This window comes from Orcinus orca, chromosome 9, assembly GCF_937001465.1.
Source record: "Orcinus orca chromosome 9, mOrcOrc1.1, whole genome shotgun sequence".
NCBI lineage: Eukaryota > Metazoa > Chordata > Mammalia > Artiodactyla > Delphinidae > Orcinus > Orcinus orca.
Genome location: NC_064567.1, coordinates 29,363,912 through 29,384,932, shown reverse-complemented (window position 1 = coordinate 29,384,932; position 21,021 = coordinate 29,363,912). Strand labels below are relative to the sequence as shown.

The following is a 21,021-nucleotide window of genomic DNA, read 5'->3' as shown; positions in this document are numbered from 1 at the left end:
GCCTTCTCCACTGCCCTTATGGGTTTCCATTTCCCAACTTCTGTCCTCTGCTGCATACCTTGCACCATCTCTTTGTGTGGTCTTACCTCCTCCTGTGCATGTATTGCCTCATACACACTGATAACACCTGTAAACTGACAGTCCCCCCACCTGCTCTAGGCTGTTCTCTACGCTTCACGGTAGGTGGCATTTTCTAGGGGAACACAGCCTCCTAGCCAGAGACCACATTTCCCAGCTTCCCTTGCAGCTAAGCACAGACACGTGAACCAAGAGAATGTGAGCAGAGGTGCTGAGGACAGAGCTTCATGCACTGGACGTTCTCCTTCCTACTTCTTCCTCCTCCCAATTGAGTGGAACTGGAGGAAAACAGGGGCAACTTTGGAAGACAGGTGTCATAAAAGGTGATGCTATCTCACCCCTGGGTCCCTGGGTGAACTTGTGCAGCAGGGCTGCCTGGCAGCCTGGACCAGCTGAGTGGTGCATGAGAGAGAAATACGAGTCCTACCTCATCCAAGCCACTGTATCTGGAGTCAGCACTTTCCTAATTAGTGCACACAAATCCCAAATCTCTGGCTGAGTTCCGTCTCCTGAGCTTCATACTTCCTACTGGGTTTCTGCACATGGAGGACTTGACAGGAACCTTAAACCCAGCATTTTCAAAATGGAACTAATCAAATCCTATCACTCCCCTCAATGAACAGCTTCCTCATCTCTCTAGGGTCCAAGTCAATGTCAGGTGTCCTTGTCCTTGCACCTTCCCTGTCACTCACTCCCCACACCCACCCCAATCATTCAGTTCATTCTCCCTTTTAAATATCTTTCATATTCATCTCCTTGCCCTCCTCAGTGGCACACCTGAATTCCAGCCCTTACAATCCCTCATAGTGAATTACCTGCACAGTTTCCCACCTGATTTCCCCCCGTCAAGACCCAATTCTCACCTCAACTTCTGCTCCACAATGCCGACCTAATGATTTTTTTTTTTTTTTTTTTTTTGCGGTACGCGGGCCTCTCACTGTTGTGGCCTCCCTCGTTGCGGAGCACAGGCTCCGGACGCGCAGGCTCAGCGGCCATGGCTCACGGGCCCAGCCGCTCCGCGTCATGTGGGATCTTGCCAGACCGGGGCACAAACCCGTGTTCCCTGCATCGGCAGGTGGACTCTCAACCACTGCGCCACCAGGGAAGCCCAACGACCTAATGATTTTTTAAGCACATATCTAAAATTGTTACTTTGTGCAGTACTTTTTCAGGTCAAAATATTATAATGGCTTTCATATCAGTACCTTCTAAAGGCAAAGTTTGCAAGTCTCTACTAATAAAGCACAAGAGGAAAAGTTGCTTGAATACTGAATAGGTAACAGGAAGCTCACAACTGAACTATGTTGAGAAAGAGAATGAAAGAAAAGAAGAAGGCATTTGTATACCTGAAGCAAAACTGGCAGAATAGTTCAAGGCCTGATTAGATCAAGTGAAGCTTGAATATAAAAGGGATTCATCCCCCCTCCACCAAGACCAAACTCGTCCTACAGGGCTTCAGATGATAAAACAGATATCACCCCAAGTCCGAGTCAACCTGATCCCTGCCAGCAGTTACGGAGGAGATAATGAAGTCAGCAGAGAGGCATGAGGGAGGGTCTTTGCCTTTATACAAAAGAAAACTGAGAATGGAACTTCTTAGGTATATTCCATCTAAATAACCACTGGGCTTGAAAGCTGCCTATGGTTCACTATCTGGGCAGGAGATTCTTTGAGTGTTTATCTGAGAATGGAGCTTCATTATTAATAAATCAGAATCCCATGGCAACTCTGTTCTCAGTTTTACTTTCCTAACAATGTCTCAAATTTGTGAACCTGTTTGTCACTTCATTCGGCAACTACTCACAGACTTCAGGATAAAATGCATGCGTTAGCAGGATATACAGGGCTCTTCATGAGCCAGCGTCTGCCCTGTCCAGCCCTCCTCACGCCTGTGCTCCCGCTGTGCTGTCTTGCTTCCAGCTCTAACTCTGCACCATTGCCTCTGCCTGAAATGCCCTTTTGGGCCCCATACCCCCCAAATGATTTCTGCAACTGGCTAACACCTGCTTAGCCTTAAGACTGGAGGCCCAGTGAACTACTACCCGCTCTGTGGGCTCTCACTGCACATCTCAATCGCAAAGACAGTGGCAATGAAGGGCTGCCCACCCAGTGTCAGGCTCCTTCCTGTGTCCCAATCAAGATCATCTCATTCCTACCTCTTCTTTTAGCCACTGATGTGAGGATCATTTCTATGCAGATGTGATCAACCTCACATCAGTGCAACTGGATGGTACCTGGCCAGGGGCCTAAGCTGTTACCTCTTGCTTCCTGCCTTGGGCTTCTCTTTCAACACTTGCCCCTAATTTTGTTTGTCTGGGGTGTGGAAATTTACTTGGTCCCAAGAAGAATCTCACTAGCAGCTTAAGAGCTGGATTCCCTGGGAGAAAAATAATCCAGCCCACAACTAGGTAGAGATTGCCATAAGGCCACACCCCCATTTCCCCACCATGTCCTTTTGCACCCACAGTACTCTGTCACGTTTCTTCCTCTGGCTCAGAAGTGCTGAGATAATATTTCTATGTGTAGGATGTTGTGTGTGAAAATTATAAAATAAAAGTTGTTTCTATTAGTCAAAGCAGACATATAGTACTGACTCACCTTCCTAATTCTCACAAAGATGATGACAGGGGAAGAGTGTTAATAAAAAGTGTTGAGAGCTGAGATACTTCCCCCCAAAATTGTACACGGATTATAAAACAAATACCATTTGCCAAGGACAGCAGCGTGCAAAGGAGATGGGTGAGGAAGGACCTGCAATCTGGGTGAGGGCTGAATCCTTAACTCTCAGCTCACAGAAAGGTTGATACACAACTGAGAGAATAAAAACCTCAGACAAGCCATCCCACACGGTCACCATGAGCTGCCCCCAGCTTTAACCTGGGGGAGCACCCCTGCATGTCCATTTACTATCTGTGAGCATTGGAGACCTATACACACCATCACCATCTGGGTTCTTCATCTGGCAAGTCAGGACTCATAAAGATCACATCCCCTTCACACTCACACCCCTGCCCTCTTCCAGCTCTTTATTTGTATGTAGAGGTTTTCTGTTACTCAGAAAAGAAATAAACGACCTTCTAAAGAGGCAGAAATGACGTGGAGCAAAATCATTTGCCGCAAAGGAAATTATTAAGAGTATTTGATATTCAAACCCAATACGCCATGGAACATATCAAGACTAAGCATCCAAAGAACAAGGGTCCCAAAGGCACACAGCTTCGTAGAAACCATCTTTCTGTCCGGCCCTTACATAACCTCTGTGAATAACTATTCTGAAGAAGCAGTCAATCTCTTTTAACAGTAGTTTTTCTCTTAACTACAAAACAAAGAAATGTGGTTTTGGAAGCATATTTTACTTGACTCTCTCCCTCTTGGTTTTACATTTTGAGTTGGTCCATTTGAAGTAGGGCCTGTTGTGAGCTTGTTGACATCCATTTATTTTCCTTGAGGTGGCATACAGAGGAGGAAAATGCCATTTCAGTTTCTTTGAGGAGGTGTTTTTTCCTTCATTTCCTATCTGAGAGCAAACACTGCAACTATTCCCTACAACTGTGGTTCTTCACACTTTTAGGTATGGAGCCCCAAGAAAAGCTGCTGAAAGCTATAGATCCTACTCACTGAAAAATGCATATAAAATATCAAAAACAATTTCAACAATACCACTTTTCTCTTGAAGCCCATCCAAGAACACAGGTCCATGGGCAAGGGGTTAGAAGTCCCTGTTCTACCAAAACTTTTTTCTACCAGCCTTCTTTATTCTCTCTCTCGTCTTATTCTCCAATCAAGTCTAGAACTTTAGTAACTGGTATGATGGAAAACTCGGCAGGTGAAAGAAGGAAAAGACGCATCTCAGTCTTGTATTTTACCAACTTAAACTCTGAGTCTGAGGTTTTGCTGAAGCCAAGTCTCACACCCACTGTTTAGACAGTGTGGTTACACAAACAGTCCCAAATTGCAGGGTAGGAAGCAGTCAGGAATCACTGGTCCAGGCCACCTCCAGGGGGCCTTTTACACTGCAGTTCCCTAGGCTAAAAAAATACTCTGCAATGGATCTTTGCATGGCTGGATCCTTCTCACCAACTGGTCTCGGTTCAAATGCCACCTCCTAAGACAGCCTGTTCCTAAACATCCTATCTTAAATAATTCCCTCACCAATAAAGCCATTCTTTAGCACATGACCCTGTTCAGAGTCTTCAAAGTGCTTACCGCCACCTGAAATGATTTTTTATTGCTGTTTTTTTCTTGTTAAATGTCTATATCCCTAACTAGAACATAAGTTACACTGGAGGAGAGTTTTTTGTCTGAAACATTTTCCATGGTATCTTCAGCATTCACAATAGCACTTGGAACCCAGGAGGCACTCAAAACTGTTTGAATGAATGAATGGGATAGAACCAAATTGAGGGTCAGAGATAGTTTTATAGATTTTTAAATCTATACTTTTATACAAGATTTTATACAATCTATACTTTTAAATCTATACTTTTATACAAGTGGATAGCTCATTATGGATGTTTGAGGGGCTGTGTGCCAAACCCAACAATTCCACTGATGGAAATGTTTTTAAAATGTGCGATTGTTGCTATATTTCCGCTCTGTCATTTTTCACAGATTTCAAATATGTCATAAAATATGACATATGGGTCAGGGACCATGCAGGCCACCAGATGGTTGAGAATGATTTATTTCCTTGATTTCAGACTACTGAAGAAAGACTACAGGAAGAAAGTCAGTTCTTATCTCTAAGCTTACAGAATATGAAAGATAAAAGGGACCTTGAAGTTCATCTAGTCCAGATTCACTCTTAATTTAAAAATCCATTCTACCCACCAATGACATAGTTATCTGACCTTGACTTTAATATTTTTAGTGATGAGACACTCACGACTTTACAAGAGAACCTTTCTCACAACTGGACGGATTTTGATGAGCAAGGTTTTCCGTCTATTGATTCAAAATTTCCTTCCTGTAACTTCTGGCCCTTGGAGCAACAATGAATAAGTCTAGTTCCTGTTCGGAATGATGAACTTTGAAGACCTCTAAAATATCTCCTTTCAGTACTTGCTACTTCAGAATAAATTTCCCAAATACCAACAGCTGTCCCTCACTTGTTCACCCTTTCAGACCCCTCATCTTTCAGGTGGATGATCTCTGGGCACACTGCAACGAGGAAACGTATGTTCTCCTGGGCAAAGTGGAATTAAGTCTTATTTTTAATGATGGATTTAATTGTACTTTTGCCATAAAGCTACTAAGTGATCCACGTTTGTAAGTCAGCTATGCATATAATTATGCACTATGTTACCAATCTCAGCATCTGTCATTAATTGTAAAATGCAAAAGCAGATTACTCTCATATAATGAACCTCTGTCTCTGCTGGAAGTTTGTCTAAAGAACATCTTGTCACTGATAATGTCAGCTTGCTTTTCAAAGTCTTTTGATGAAAATATGAGAAAACTTTTAAAATAATATGGGCCATCAATTTGCACTTGCACAATAGTGTGGTTTCTTTTAATCTTAAAATTCATGTCACAAGCAATTCTAGACATCCTGAAATTAAAGTGTCTCATTATGAATACTACTAGCAAAAGTGAATTGCATTTTTAAACAAAAAAATTTTATTAAATGTTTAATTGACTGCCTTTCAACTAAATAATAAAACTGAAGTGAATCTGTCCATACTCAGACTTTGTGGGAAGATATGGTAAATTCATTCATGTTTTGTCATTCTCAGGATCAATATTGGTTATAATCATGTTACCAGTGTTGATCACTAAAGAAAGTAGAAATTATTACATATGTAGCCCAATAATTCCCCATATTGACTTGCTACTCCTAAAAACTAACAAAGGATTAAGTTCACACTAGGAAAGTGGATAGGTTTCAATTCACATGTCAACACTTACCTCTATATTGTAATCCTCTGGGGTATTTTGGTTTTGGATTTTTCTGCAAAATGGTTTATTATCCCAGGAGGAGGCTCTCCCTGGGGCTTACATCTTAATAAATAAATGTCTGTCTGTAATCATCTGTTTTTTAAAACCTAGTGGTAAGTTATGTATTTGAATATCCACAATTACATCTGCATCTAATATTATCTTAGAAATATTAAGCTTGATTTCCTGTTTTATGAAATCAATAGGACTTTAACTGGTGAACTTGTTAGGTGACCATCCCTACTACAGTCACCAACCAGTATTTACCTTTCACTCAGAAAAAAAAAATGTAACATAATCACTGAGGAACTCAGAGACACTGACTCAATAATTCTTCGTTTAATATACAATATCTTGTATATTCCTTTTCATTCAAAGCCAAAATGCTACTAAGCATAATATGTTTAAAATGATAACATCCAAACACAATACTTCCCAGTAGTGTGAGGCATGACTATAAGTATTTTGATTATCTTTTAAAGTAAACACCTGAGTTATTCAGTTGCTTCAACAATTCTTGTTATGAGATAAATTTCATCCCCTCTAAATTCATATGTTAAGTCCCTAATCTCCAGTACCTCAGAATGTGATCTTATTTGGAAATAGAATCCTTGCAGATATAATTGGTTAAGATGAGGTCATACCGGAGAAGGGTGGGCCCCTAGTCTAATACGACTGGTGTCCTTATGAAAAAGGGAAATTTGGAGGCAGATGCAAACAGGGAGAATGGCATGTAAAGACAAAGGCAGAGATCTGGGTGATGCTTCTACAAGCCAAGGAACACCAATGATTCCCAACAAACCGCCAGAAGCTGAGGCATAGATTCTTCCTCACACGCCTCAGAAGGAACCAACCTTGCTGACACTTGATCTCAGACTTACAGCCTTTAGAACCATGAGACAATAAATATCTGTTGTTTAACTTACTCTGTGGTACTTTCCTGCCCTAGAAAGACTAACACAATTCTGAATCTCTTAAAGATATTTGGCACTCCTCTTTGTGGCCTGCCTTCAGAGGCCAAAGCACTTCATTTTGGGTATCCTTAAATGTCCTCTAAGATGAACTTTTTAACCGTCAAAAGTTATTCATCTCTAAGACATGAATGAAATGAAACATTTGTGTGGGTAATCCAGCATCATTTTCAAATTCATTAATTTACACTATAAATTAATCAAACTGATTTCTACAACTGACTTTGGCAGACAGCCTAAAAGATGTTTTGAACAATGACAGTATTTCTAGGGAAAATCAGATGTGTGTGTGTGTGTATTATATTATGAATGATATAAACTGTTACTTTATGTTAATATGATTTGTGGTACCCAGATACTTGACTGGTGATGTATCTGGGAAATGATCCCAGCCCATCAGCCTGAGCAGCTTCCCTTCCACCTGATTCACATTTTGAGCTTCCATTCTAGATCAAGACTACAGTGAAGCCTTCTATAAAGATGGAACTGTCTTATATCTGTGTTGGCCTACACAGGAACTGCTAGTCCCAAGTGGCTGTTGAGCCCTTAAAATGTGGCTAGTGCAACTGAGGAAATGTAATTTTTATTTTATTTTATTTTAATTGAATAGCCAATAGCCACTTGTAGCTATTGGCTACTATACTGGAATGGTGTAGTTCTAGATTTTAATTTGAAAATAGGATTTCTCTGCTAACAAAGTTTGAAAATCACCATTAAAGATGAAGGAATAGGAAAGCTTCTGCTAACAAAGGAATAACAGATGATTCTGATGAATTCTCCCGGAAAACATAAATATGCAAGTTTCTTAGCCACTTGATAACTGACTTTAATCCCACTGAGCACCTAACTTCATTAAATCAGCTAAAACTAACATCACTGATATTAGCCAGCAGGGGGACCTGAAGAGTCGAGGACAGCATTTTCTTTGGAGAGTAGAAAGGTTTTTGGGGGTTTTTTGGGTTTTGGTTTTTTTGTCCATCCCCTGCCCCCATGTTTTAGTCTATATGGAAGCCCTAAATACACATTATGCTCAAGAACTACAAACCTTGTCTTCGCCAATGTCCGGAGTTAGTCACACACTCTGCATGTCTGTTTTTAAAGCGCTCTTAGGAAGTGGCAATAGAGCTTGGTTCTACACAATACAGTTCAAAATCCAATTAATTCTAAAACCTAGTCTTTCCAAATTTACTTTGTTAAAATGTGATTAGTATTCAGATTTTTATATTAACTTTTAGCTTTGTCTTCTTTCTCCACATTTCAGAGGAAAACAATTTTCGGGTCCCTCATATTTAGACAGAAGAGGAAAATTGCATTGGCATGTTGTTGATTCTTTACTTCCATGATAAGTTAATGACATATGGCCTTACCTCTTGATAAAGGTCACTGAGATCTTCCTGGTGGGCCTGTTTGGAACATCCTGGGAATTCCCTAACACAACAGGAATCTGGGGGCCAGTCCATTTCTGTCATTTCCAGCCAGTCGGTGAAATAGACAACTCCACAGCACTTGAACTGCAAAAGAATGACTGGTCAGGCTCAGAAACAACAAAAATATTTTCTTAACTTATGGGAGACTGAACGTTAGATTTCTTAAATATTTGCACCCAGAGCTAAAGTCACTTCTGTCATCACCTAATGATATGTGCACATTTTATGTTGACAACAGAAATGTAATAGAGGACTCCATAATGGAACAATTCTGAACAATAATGCCCGTAACACATGAAGACAGATCAGGCATGACTGAGTCTTACCTCCCCCCAAATGTAAAATCCTCTACAAGTGATCACATAGCAGCAAAGTTAATACACACTAACAAAACAAATAGCTGAAATCTTATATCTAACATTAAACCTCTAGCTACTAGGGAATAGTTGATCAATCTATTTGCATATTGCCTAGTTACCAACTTAACTGCTTAACAAATTCAAATATTATATTAAAACTTTCCGCAATCTCTGTAGAAAGATTTTTGGCCAACAGCCCACATCACAGAGATTACCCAACTCGATTCATTAACCAGAACATTTCCAAAAATTTCTGAGATGGAAACATAGGTTTGGTCAACAAATTTTTATTCAACTGAGTGAGAATCTTGAAAACAACTGGCATATTCTATCACCATAATCTCAGAAGAAATGATGTGTCTTTAGTGTCAATAAAGTTGGATTTAAGACAAACTATGTTGTCTTTGTTTCTTTTTAGTCTCATTTCACCAACTATTAACAAAAACCTTCTCTGGTCAAAGTTTAGAAACCCTGCTTAAGGACATATGTAGATTAGATTCAGAGTAATTAACTATGAAAACTTTCTGTCCTTGGGTAGAGGGCAGTTACTCTTCCGTATAGTCAGAAACAAGGGTTATGTATAGGCAGTCACGGAGAAGAATTTTGCCAGGAGTGACTGGCTTTGAAAATTATGTAGCCCAACAAATCAACCTGTGCTCAGGATTAACACTGTACTGTAAAATATCACAATCCACCATTTCAAAATTTCAACTAAAATAAACTTTAAAGAATTCTGAATTTCTTACGTAAAATGAAACAAGGAAATACAAAAAATCATTTTACATTTTTTCACTTGCTTAAATATCTAATTTGTGTGTGTGTGTGTGTGGTACGTGGGCCTCTCACTGTTGTGGCCTCTCCCGCTGCGGAGCACAAGCTCCAGACACGCAGGCTCAGCGGCCATGGCTCACGGGCCCAGCCGCTCCACGGCATGTGGGATCTTCCCGGACTGGGGCATGAACCCGTGTCCCCTGCATCGGCAGGTGGACTCTCAACCACTGCACCACCAGGGAAGCCCAATATCTAATTTTAAAGAGAAAAAAAAAATGGTCATGAAGAACCTAGGGGCAAGATGGGAATAAAGAGACCTACTAGAGAATGGGCTTGAGGATACGGGGAGAGGGAAGAGTAAGCTGAGACGAAGTGAGAGAGTGGCATGGACATATATACACTACCAAACGTAAAATAGATAGCTAGTGGGAAGCAGCCGCATAGCACAGGGAGATCAGCTTGGTGCTTTGTGACCACCTAGAGGGGTGGGATAGGGAGGGTGGGAGGGAGGGAGATGCAAGAGGGAAGAGATATGGGAACATATGTATATGTATAACTGATTCACTTTGTTATAAAGCAGAAACTAACACACCATTGTAAAGCAATTATACTCCAATAAAGATGGTAAAAAATAAAAATAAATAAATAAAGAGAAAAAAATCATCTTGAGTACTATAAGTGATGAAATACTGATGCTATGAGTAATACTAAAATTTTCCAAGAAACTTTAAAAATAATTTTAGTATTTCCTCCTTATAAATTTGTTCTAAAATCCACAAATATACCACAAACATCACCAATTAAGTCAAACATAAGTTAACATCATGTATTTTACATAAGTCATTGAGTATCCATAAAAAATACATGTAGTAAAATGACCACTTTCTAAAAATCATAAACTACTACCTTTCCAAGTCAGTCTTTTTAAATCCTTGCATGCAGAAGAAACCTACTTCTCATTTCCTAATGTCATGTGTGTTTCTGTGTTGCTGACAGGAGGACGGTTCTTGGAACATGCTCACTCCGTCCACAATAGAACAGCCCATTTATCTGGCCTTCTCAGGAAGTGAGGTGCTCCACACAGATGACTTTTCCAAATAACTTATGCATAGCATGTTCTGTGCCAGATGCTTTTTTTTTATTTTAATAAGTCACTGAGATATTGTTGCTTTTTACATGGTTGTTCTTCTTCATCAATAGAAGATACTGAATTGATACTGAAAATTCTCCTGGAAACTCCCTTAAGCAAACCCATTCTTAAGCCACACATGACTATGGTCTACATCTCCTTGGACTCTTGCTGCCTCTTTTAGAGCCACATTGTGAGATGGGGCCACTCTTCTAACATGCTGTCAAACTGGAAAATTCCACCACCATTTTACATAAGCAGAACCTGAGGCTCTAAGGAACAGGACAAGTAAGTGGCCAAGATCACAGACCAGCCAGCGGTGGAGTCTATTTGTTCTCAAGCCTATACTCCAACTTCTATGTTAGAATCAATCAATAAATACAGTTCTTAGCATCAGTTTTTTTAAAGGTATTAAATAAACATCACTAGGGCTTAAGTGAGAGTCCACTAAAGTGAAGTACATGCCCAGACCTGCACCGAATGAGGAGTCAGGAAAACTGCAGCCTGACAAGGTTGCTCTACAATTTATTTTGGGAGAAGGTGGTTAGCTGAATTGTGTCCTTCCGCCCCACCACCGAAATTCACGGTGAGGTTCTAACCTCCAGAATATGACCATATTTGGGAAAGTCTTTACAGAAGGCATTAAAATAAGGTCATAAGGGTGGTCCTAATCCCATCTGACCTACGCCCTTATAAGAAGAGGAAATTTAAACACAGACACAGAAGAAAGATGACGTGAAGACACAGGGAGATGACTTCGGCTGTCTACAAGCCCAGGAGAGAGGCCTCAGGAAAAAAGCAATCCTGCCGATGCCTTGATCTCAGACTTCCAGCCTCCAGAGTTGTGAGACAATAAATTTCTGTTGTTTAAGCCACCCAGCCTGTGGTACTTTGTTATGGCTGCAGCCCTAGCAAACGAATACAAGGGGCTTTTAAAAATTCTTTCAGGAGGCCCGGAGGTCTTCACCACCTCCTCTGGAGTGAAATAAGCCTATGATGTAAAGGAGGGAACTTACCATACAACAAATCTAAAAATATGTGCGCTATCATTTGTAGCGCTGTACATTATCGACCTAGGGTGGCGCCCTCTTTGTACCATTAGAAAAAAACTCATTTTGTTTTTTAATCTGGATTATCATGGTCCACATCACAATTGTCAGAAAATAAAGAGCTCTAGGAAGCTTCCACTCCGGGCAGTAGCTGAACACAGCTTATTATAAATTCCCTAACGCTTCACTTATTTTCCCTTCAGTTGTTTTTAGTACAAATGAAGAGTAAACAAACAAAGTCAGGAAGCAGTTAAATAAACAGGAAATCTGTGCTGCAGTGATAATTTTCACCATCTCAACAACTGTAACACAAAGAGCCAGATTTGGAGATTATCCTGGACTTGAACCTCTGCCTGTATCCAAGACAGAGTAACTGAGCAGGGAGCAGGACATCTGTTGTGCAAGACCCTGATTCTCAAATGCTTTGGAGCCCAGCTTTAAATGCCAGTAAAAGAAAGAGATAGACTTGGTCATCTGGGAATGTCACTCCAATCGCAAGGAAACTGCTTGGGAGAAGAACTTAGTTTGAATCAATGGTTAACTTCAAGTCACCAGATTTTAAACATCTAAATATAGTTCCTGTCTGAGAGGATAATGGGATGCAGTGCTATATGGAAGGTAGGTAAGAAAAGCTAAAAGCACGTAACTTTGTAATGTTATTGTTAACAATAACTTATGATCCCATTTTATCTTCTCAACACCTGGAGGAGATAGGTACTTTTATTATCCCCATTTTATAGATGAGGAGACTGAAGCTTAAGGAAGTTAAGTAAATTACAGAAGCTCATGTAATAGTAAGCAGCAGAGCCAGAATTTGAATGAAGTTCTTTCTGACTAGAAAGTTCATGCTTTTAATGATATGCTGAGTCCTAATTTCCAAACAAGACCCATGATTTTAAATTTTCAAATGATGTTTAAATTACAGATAGCTCTAAAAGTCATGAAAAATTATCCATTCAAATCGAGCTTGGGTAATCATCAATGAATTCTCATTAAAAAAGGAAAATTTAGTTTAGCAAAAGGGCTTTTAAAAGATTCTAAAATATATGTGAACCGTGGGAAATGAAGCGGAAATGGTGGAAGAAAAGCAGGGCATAGAGCTACTTAAAGTATTTCTCAATAAAAAATTACACCAGTGGTAACTGAATCATCGGCTTAACTTTTCAGCACAGGGAAAATGACCAAAGCCAAAGTTCTGAACACTTGTTTTGAAAGTGTGTCATTTATTCCATACCCTCTACCTCAGAAAAGGTAGCACTTACCTCTCTCTGAAAAAAGTTCCAAGCATGAGTAAGCCACCGGTATCTCGGTAAGCCATAATTTGTCATTCTGGCTTTCAAAGTGACCATGTCTGACCACTGTACTGGAACCTAGCGATAGAAAAGACAAAGTATCAACAACGGTAACATGCAAACAGCCACATTCAGACACACATACATTCACAGATTCACGCACACACACTCACTCATAGACTCATCCACATACTCACACTTACTTGGAATGTACTGCCATTGCCAAACACTGCCTTAAATATGTATTTGTTTGTGGCTTAAATTAAGCTCAGCGTTATTAAATACTTATCAAACAATCTCTACTTGTAGATTTTTGTGCTAAATGAGGAAGTACTTCATATTAAGCAAAATAATGCGAAATCACTTAATGCCGATATCAAGTTCAAGGAAATCACAAAGAAGTAAAGCTCTATGTTCTGTAGATACACCCGAGCTCCTCATAACAAGTGATCCCTGCTGCAAAATGCCCTTTCATTTGATTTCGTAATGCTATGAAATGGTTCTTTGAAGTGACTGCAGATTATGGAACTAAAATAAAGGGAGAAGAATTAAGGGAACGAGTTCAGCTCAAGCCAAGCCTCACTCTAGAATAAGTCTGTAAACTTTTCAAAAAGTGGATTTTAGGGCTTCCCTGGTGGCACAGTGGTTGAGAGTCTGCCTGCCGATGCAGGGGACACGGGTTCATGCCCCGGTCCGGGAAGATCCCACATGCCGCGGAGCAGCTGGGCCCGTGAACCATGGCCGCTGGGCCTGTGCGTCCAAAGCCTGTGCTCCGCAACGGGAGAGGCCACAACAGTGAGAGGCCCACGTACCGCAAAAAAAAAAAAAAAAAAAAAGTTGGATTTTAGAGGCATGCTAGAATTCTAGAAAAATTGTTCTGAAATTAAAGCATTTTTTTGTGCTCTGCCTCTTAAGGTACCTAGCACCATGTCCCTGAACAGTTTTTAATCATGACACAGCTTCAGGTACACAACACAATAGTTGGCAAGAAATCTAATTAGCATATCATGTTATGTTTTGTGTACAGTGCTACAGGAGAAATGGGGTCACAAAAATCCTAGTCTCTCCACACGTGTGTTATTAAAGTAACTCTTGGGAAACTAGACAGACATCCACACCTGATCTATGGAGCAATACTGACCGGGCTAAGTCAAGCAAATTTGACACTAACTCAATATTCATAATATTTTGAAATCTTATTTTTAAAAATAGTAATATCGGCCTTTCCTGGTGGCGCAGTGGTTGAGAGTCCGCCTGCTGATGCAGGGGACGTGGGTTCATGCCCCGGTCCGGGAGGATCCCACATGCCGCGGAGCGGCTAGGCCCATACCGTACCGCAAAAAAAAAAAAAAAAAAAAGCAATATCAATAGTAGTTTAAAAATTCCTGGCCACAGAAAGTCTTCATTTTGTTCCTTTGTTAATTTTCTTTTTTATTACTTGGAAATGTACAATACAAAAGAAAACACCCCAACACCTGGGCACACAACTTTGTTCCCTAAATAATGGGCTGACTGGGTATACCATGTGTTCATCTGGTTCCAACAAAGTTCAGAGAACTAACCAAAGTTCAAGCTATGCGCTATAAATTCTTATTATCTCATATCCTTTTGAACATAAAATAAATATAAGTGAAATAAATTCTCTAGAAATTTATAATCTGAAACAGTTAACATGATTGACAGATTTCATCTAGTGAAGGAATGATGAATGGGAGGTGAACATGTATACAGAAATAATGGGAAAATAGGCTGCCTGATGCTCAATCTCTTGATTTGGTTATTAGAACAGTCTTATTTTTAAGTTATTTTCCAAAATAAATTAAGTTGTTTCCCACTTGTGACCACAATTGATCTGAAACCAAATATAGCAAGAAACACAGGTGGTCACTGAGGTTCGGGCACAAAATACAGTGCTCTGGCCATAAAGGAAAACACACATGTATTGGCTCCTTGCATGGAACAGAGAAGAGCACAAAGCCCATTCTATGCAAAGTCTGGGTTCTGCAAAATTTCGCAGCTCATAAACTTTAACGGCACTTTTCATTCACGTTGTTATTAGTGCAAAGGCAATAATAAAAAAAAAAATTCTGACAAACGTTTTTCCTAAAGGACTACTTTCCACATTTCACTTTTAAACCGCCCTTGTTTTATCCTGGTGACTTAATGGGGGAAGATTTACACAAGCAAAACAGTGATGTATGCCTTCAGCGGGCACGGCAGTGTACACCCATCTAGTACCATTGTGATACTAAAAAAATACTTGCAGATGGCCCCTTCACAGAATAGAAGCAAGTATCTAAAAAGTATCAATTCCTTTCTGTTTCCTCAAGTTCCTTAGGATTATACTAGAGTCAAAATATTTCCTTTCAAATACCTTAAATTAATTCATTTCAAACTTGTTATAATTTAGGAAATTTATCAAATATTAGTATGATATAAACACTGTTCAAGCCATTTTTTTAAATCCACTAGAAAGTAAACTCATTTTTAAAAACCTTTTAATTACCAAAAAGAACACAAAAGCTGAGATGAGGAGATCAAGAATTAATTATACAATTTACTACTCATTGCTTGAATGTTAAGGAGATCCATGTGGTTTTTGAAATTAGAAAAAATTAGTAAGACACCGAAACTGAGTCCCTGGAATCCATCACTTTTTCATTCCCTGAATATGCCAAGTTTCTAGGGATGGTGTGAAAATATGATTCTCAAAGACAACAAGAGCATTCCTATTGTAAGAGGAGATTTTGTTTTGAAGATAGTGTTTAACTTTATATTAAACTAGTTAGAACCTGCCCTGACTTTTCAATTTTTAATAGAGAAAAAAATAACCGTAAATTCTCTCTTCTTACTGAGAGTTGTCACACATTGAAAGCATGAGTGTTTTCGGAGGGGTTCAGCTGTGTAGCAGTGCCAAAGTATCGTTTACATGTAAATTGAAGTACGTAGGGTACCCACTAGTCTGTAATTACCACTTAGTATTCAAAACAGTGTCACAGTACAGTAGCAGATTTACCATAGAATCTTTAATAACTGCATCAGTACCAGAGATGTCTTCAATTTTCTTACACAACTGCCAAAATGCCTCTCAGAAACAAATGTAAAAGAATCTGCTTCATGGGTGGTGGTGATGTGATGAATTGGGAGATTTTGATTGACATATATACACTAATATGTATAAAATAGATAACTAATAAGAACCTGCTGTATAAAAAATAAATTAAATTAAAAAAAAAAAAGAATCTGCTTCGCTTCTTAAGAGCTCTTAAATTTTAAAATGTTGAAGACTGACCTGGGGAACTTGCCACAGATGCAGATACTCAGTCCCTGCCTTTTCCTCTATTCCGATCTAGCAGCTCTGGCCTAGAGCCCTATAATGTGCATTTTAAAGAATCACCCTGGTGGACTCCTGCTGTAGACAGTCCGAAGACTACATGTTGGGGGAAAAAAAACATCATCTTCCTGAAACAGAATTACTCTACGAAGCTCACAGTGGAAGAATCTGACCTGCCACCACAAAAACAGCCAGACTTCACAGACATGCAAAGGTGCTCAACCTCACTGATAATCAATGCACCAATTTTCACCAATGAAGTGAGCAAACATTAAATAAGTAATAATGCCCAATAGAGCAGAGGTGAAGTGGAGTGGTATACCGAACATGACTGGTAAAATCTTAAGGTTAAGAAACTCTTATTCTCATTCATTCTAACACACACTTCTTAATTTGGAAGATGGTTCGGCTTCCTGCAAACAGAAGGTATATGTTTCCTAGCCATCAGTGTACAGCTGCAGTCAGCATTTTATAAGGTTTTCATGTAGCTTTTCAACTTTTCTCAAGTCCTGTTGCAAATGTGAATATTTCCTATTATACACTCAGAAGATGGTAAAATTATTTTAGAACATATATAATTTTCAGTCTATTATATCCATGTTTAAGCAATCTGTGGAATTAAAGATATATATAGGAATAGAGGAAATGAAAAATTACAAATTATGCTTTGGAACTATGCTTTAGACACAGAAAAGAAAATGCTACATTTCAGAAGTATTGGGAGTATTCATTGTTACCAGATAGCATGAACATTCAAATTAATAATCACGTGCCTAACAACTCCAGAGTATCTGATTTAAAAGGCTGAAGGAATATTGTTTCAGACTGTGGTTATATTCCATTTTGAACTCACCATAATTTCCTGCTCATATGTCCAAACACCACAAGCCAGTTCTACACAGAAAATGACAAGTAAACTTCCAAAATACTGTAGAAGAACAGAAAATGAATGCTGTTAGGATAGACTCAAAGTAAAATATGGTCATCAGAGACAAGCTAAATATTATTCAGTGTTGTTTATTCAAAGGACAAGAAAACGGAGGCACATATTCAAGAAGCTCCCTCCCTTGGGAGCAGATGGGGAAAATTTCAGCAAATTTTGAGATATCGGCAGACAGCATTCAATACTCACCTAAGTGGGTCGTTTGGATGGTGCTTCATTTATCAAATGCTTTCATAATTAATTCACTCAATGGATAAGACTACCTCATTTTACAAATGAAGAAATTAATGTGAAAAGTATACAATAGGACTTGCTCAAGAACGTGCATCATAAAATAAATTTTGGAGTCCTAAAGGGACCACTGCAGCCATGTTCTTTGTGCTTTTCCTTGCCACTTCTCCAGTTGCGGAGGTCACTTTACAGAAGTAAACAGTAAAAGGGTGAGAAAGAAGAGGTTCTCTGAAAGTTCACTAATTCCAGCAGAACTAAAACAACTCCACTGCTGTCATGAATCCTCCGCTCCATTTATGGTGCCAGTCAGGGTGGAAGGATCGGGTAGTGATGATTATTGATTATTCCTCTTCACTGGAATGACAGCTCTCTATCAAGGGCAGAAATTTACCGTGTTCCTTGTCACAGAGTAGGTGCTCAATAATTTTTTTTTACATAATATATGAATAGATAAGAATATATGAAAACAAAGCAGAATGTGGTGTGGAGAAAAAGGAACCCTCCTACACTGTTGTGGGAATGTAAATTGGTGCAGCCACTATGGAGAACAGTATGGAGGTTCCTTCAAAAACTAAAAATAGAGTTGCCATATGATCCTGCAATCCCATTCCTGGGCACATATCCGGAGAAAACCATAATCTGAAAAGGTACATGCACCCCAGAGTTCATAGCAGTACTATTTACAACAGCCAAGACATGGAAGTAACCTAACCTGCCATCAACAGATAAATGGATAAAGAAATGTGATATATACATACAATGGAACATTAGCCACAAAAAAGAATGAAATAATTACATTTGCAGCAACATGAGTGGACCTAGAGATTATCATACTAAGTGAAGTAAGTCAGAAGTGAAGTATTTGTCTAAAGACAAATATCATATGCTTATATGTGGATTCTAAAAAAAAAATGATACAAATGAACTTATTTGCAAAACAGAACTAGACTTAGAGACATAGAAAACAAACATATGGGTACCAAAGGGGAAAGGGAGGGAGGGATAAATTAGGAGTTTGGGGTTAAAATATACATACTACTATATATAAAATAGATAACCAACAAGGACCTACTATATAGCACAGGGAACTCTACTCAATATTTTGTAATAACCTATAAGGGAAAAGAATCTGAAAAAGAATAGCTATATATACATATATATGTATAACTGAATCACTTTGCTGTACACCTGAAACTAACGCAACATTGTAAATCAACTATATTTCAATAAAAAATTTAAAAAATAAAAGTTAAAAAAAAGCAGAGTGGTACAATGGAAAGAGACTGGGAGCTGCCTTGGACTGGGTGATCAGGAAAGGGCTCCATTTTTGTGTGTGTGTGCGGTACGCGGGCCTCTCACTGTTGTGGTCTCTCCCGTTGCGGAGCACAGGCTCCGGACACGTAGGCTCAGCCGCTCCGCGGCATGTGGGATCTTCCCGGACTGGGGCACGAACCCGTGTCCCCTGCATCGGCAGGCGGACCCTCAACCACTGCACCACCAGGGAAGCCCTACGCCTACATTTTCTTTTTCAGGGAGCTCTGAGTCCTAGTCACCCTCGTGTTGATCACTGCACAGAGAATCACTCAGTCACTAGTTTAAGAGCTGGATCTGAGTGAGGCATCTATAAAACTTGGTGTTAATCCACAGTTTAAATAAAACAAAGCCAGCGAAGAATTAAGCAACAACTCCCGTTGAGCTCTGTTATGGCAGGTAGGGTACATACATATCACATTTCACTACAAAACCGTCTGCTGTCCTCAGCATTATTGAAACACGTGTATATCTCTCCTAATGACGTCAGTATGTGTCTGTCAAGCCCTTACTTTCCCAACACACGTGGTTTGCTGAGATGGTCTGTACCAAGCTAGTCTGCAGGGCAACTCACCCCTCTCCTCCATGGGTGCTGTCCTAGAACAGTGGAAAGAGCTCTGAATTTGGAGTCAGCAGACTGAAGTAACACAGTCTGTGATCTCTGGAAAAATCATTAAACTGCCCTGACTTCAGTTTGCTCATCTGTCTGATGAAGATAAAAATAAAGTCTTCTTCACTGTTATCATCAAGGCTGATTTGACACATGGGAAATTGTTCTGGAAAATTTAAAATTTTGAATTTGTAAAGCATTATACAAATGCAATTCTGAACTCGTTTGTGAAATACAATCCACTATGGACTTGCCCTTTCCTCCTGGATTTGACCTTCATTCCCTGCAGTGTGCCGCAGTTTCTTCTTCATCATTGTTTTCCAGTATCTCATCTCTTGTTCTTTAGCATTTTACCCTTCTCCTTCCCCTTGTGTGTCTGGGTATCTCTGTCTCCTGTATATCAAGCTTCAGAGGCTTCAGCTTTTAAACCAGTCGGCTGCCTCACCCACAATTCACTGTGCTCACTAACCTGCCAGACCATCGGTTCTGGCAGGCAGGGATCTTGTTCGTAAACATTATTTTATTCCCAGTGCCGAAGCAGGACCTGTCACACAGCAGGTATTTAATAAATGTCAGTGGAAATAATGATCAGCTTACCAACTGAAAAAACCAATTTCAGGTTTCCTTGAATTTCTCTGACTAATTTGAGCTCTGAGTTTCTTGTTAACATTTGACTCCCCTTGACTTTGCTTACACATTTCTGTACTACATTGCCTCTCTGTTTTACTGTGTGTCTTTCTGGAGGATTATAGTATGATAGTCCAGGGTGCCTTTAAACATGTAAGACAATTTACATAGTTAAGGAACCATATGCAGACTCTCCCCATCTTTCCTGAGCTACTATCAACTGAACATTTTAAATAAATAAAGCCTGAGAAAGTGTTCATACAAGGGACTTAGAATGCAATTATTTGCATTAACAAACTATTTTATTTGCTTTAAAAATTAGTTGATACAGACTTTCTTAAAACAGCTAAGTTCTTCTACTGTAATTAAACTAAAATTTGTGTTCTATGAATAAGTTTTATCCCTAAACATATGTTCATGCAAAAACTGCATCAAGTAAGGCAAGCTGATAATAAGATATACCCTCAAAATGATGCAATTAGTGATTTTTTTTTCACCAAATCTCTCAAGCCGAGAATAATTACCTTTCAGTTCAGAAATGAGTGTCCTTACTGATTTAGATAACAAAAGATTAGATAAAACACTGTAGGTGAAATTGCTTTGTTGACTTTTTTCAACTATACAAATGGAAGAACATGAGCTTTGAAATAAAATAGACCTGGCTTCAGATTCTGGCTCCTTTACATACCAGTTGGATGACCTTGGGCAAACCACTAAGCCTCAATTTCCTCATCTGTCAAATGAGAGTGTTAAAATTGCCTTGCAGTGTTGCACTAAGGATTCAACCAGGTAGAGTGCTGTCCCACAGGAAGCATTACCTAAAAGGTAGCCACTATTAACCATATCGTAGTATCTATTAGAATATAAACTCCATGAGTACAAGAGATATTATGTTTTAAATACTTAACATACTGCCTGGCATAGAACATGTACTCAGTGAATATTTCTTGAA

General features: G+C 39.3%; 1 protein-coding gene across 1 annotated transcript in view; it reads right to left on the bottom strand.

Annotated features, from left to right (window-relative positions):
• TSPAN12 (tetraspanin 12) overlaps positions 1–21,021 on the bottom strand; it is a 66,163-nt gene that overhangs the window by 10,610 nt on the left and 34,532 nt on the right. The window contains exons 5-7 of the mRNA XM_049715226.1: positions 17,201–17,275; positions 12,984–13,091; positions 8,354–8,497 (exon numbers count right to left, since the gene is read on the bottom strand). Coding sequence (XP_049571183.1) covers positions 8,354–8,497; positions 12,984–13,091; positions 17,201–17,275 — 327 coding nt within the window. The remainder of the gene's footprint in view (positions 1–8,353; positions 8,498–12,983; positions 13,092–17,200; positions 17,276–21,021) is intronic.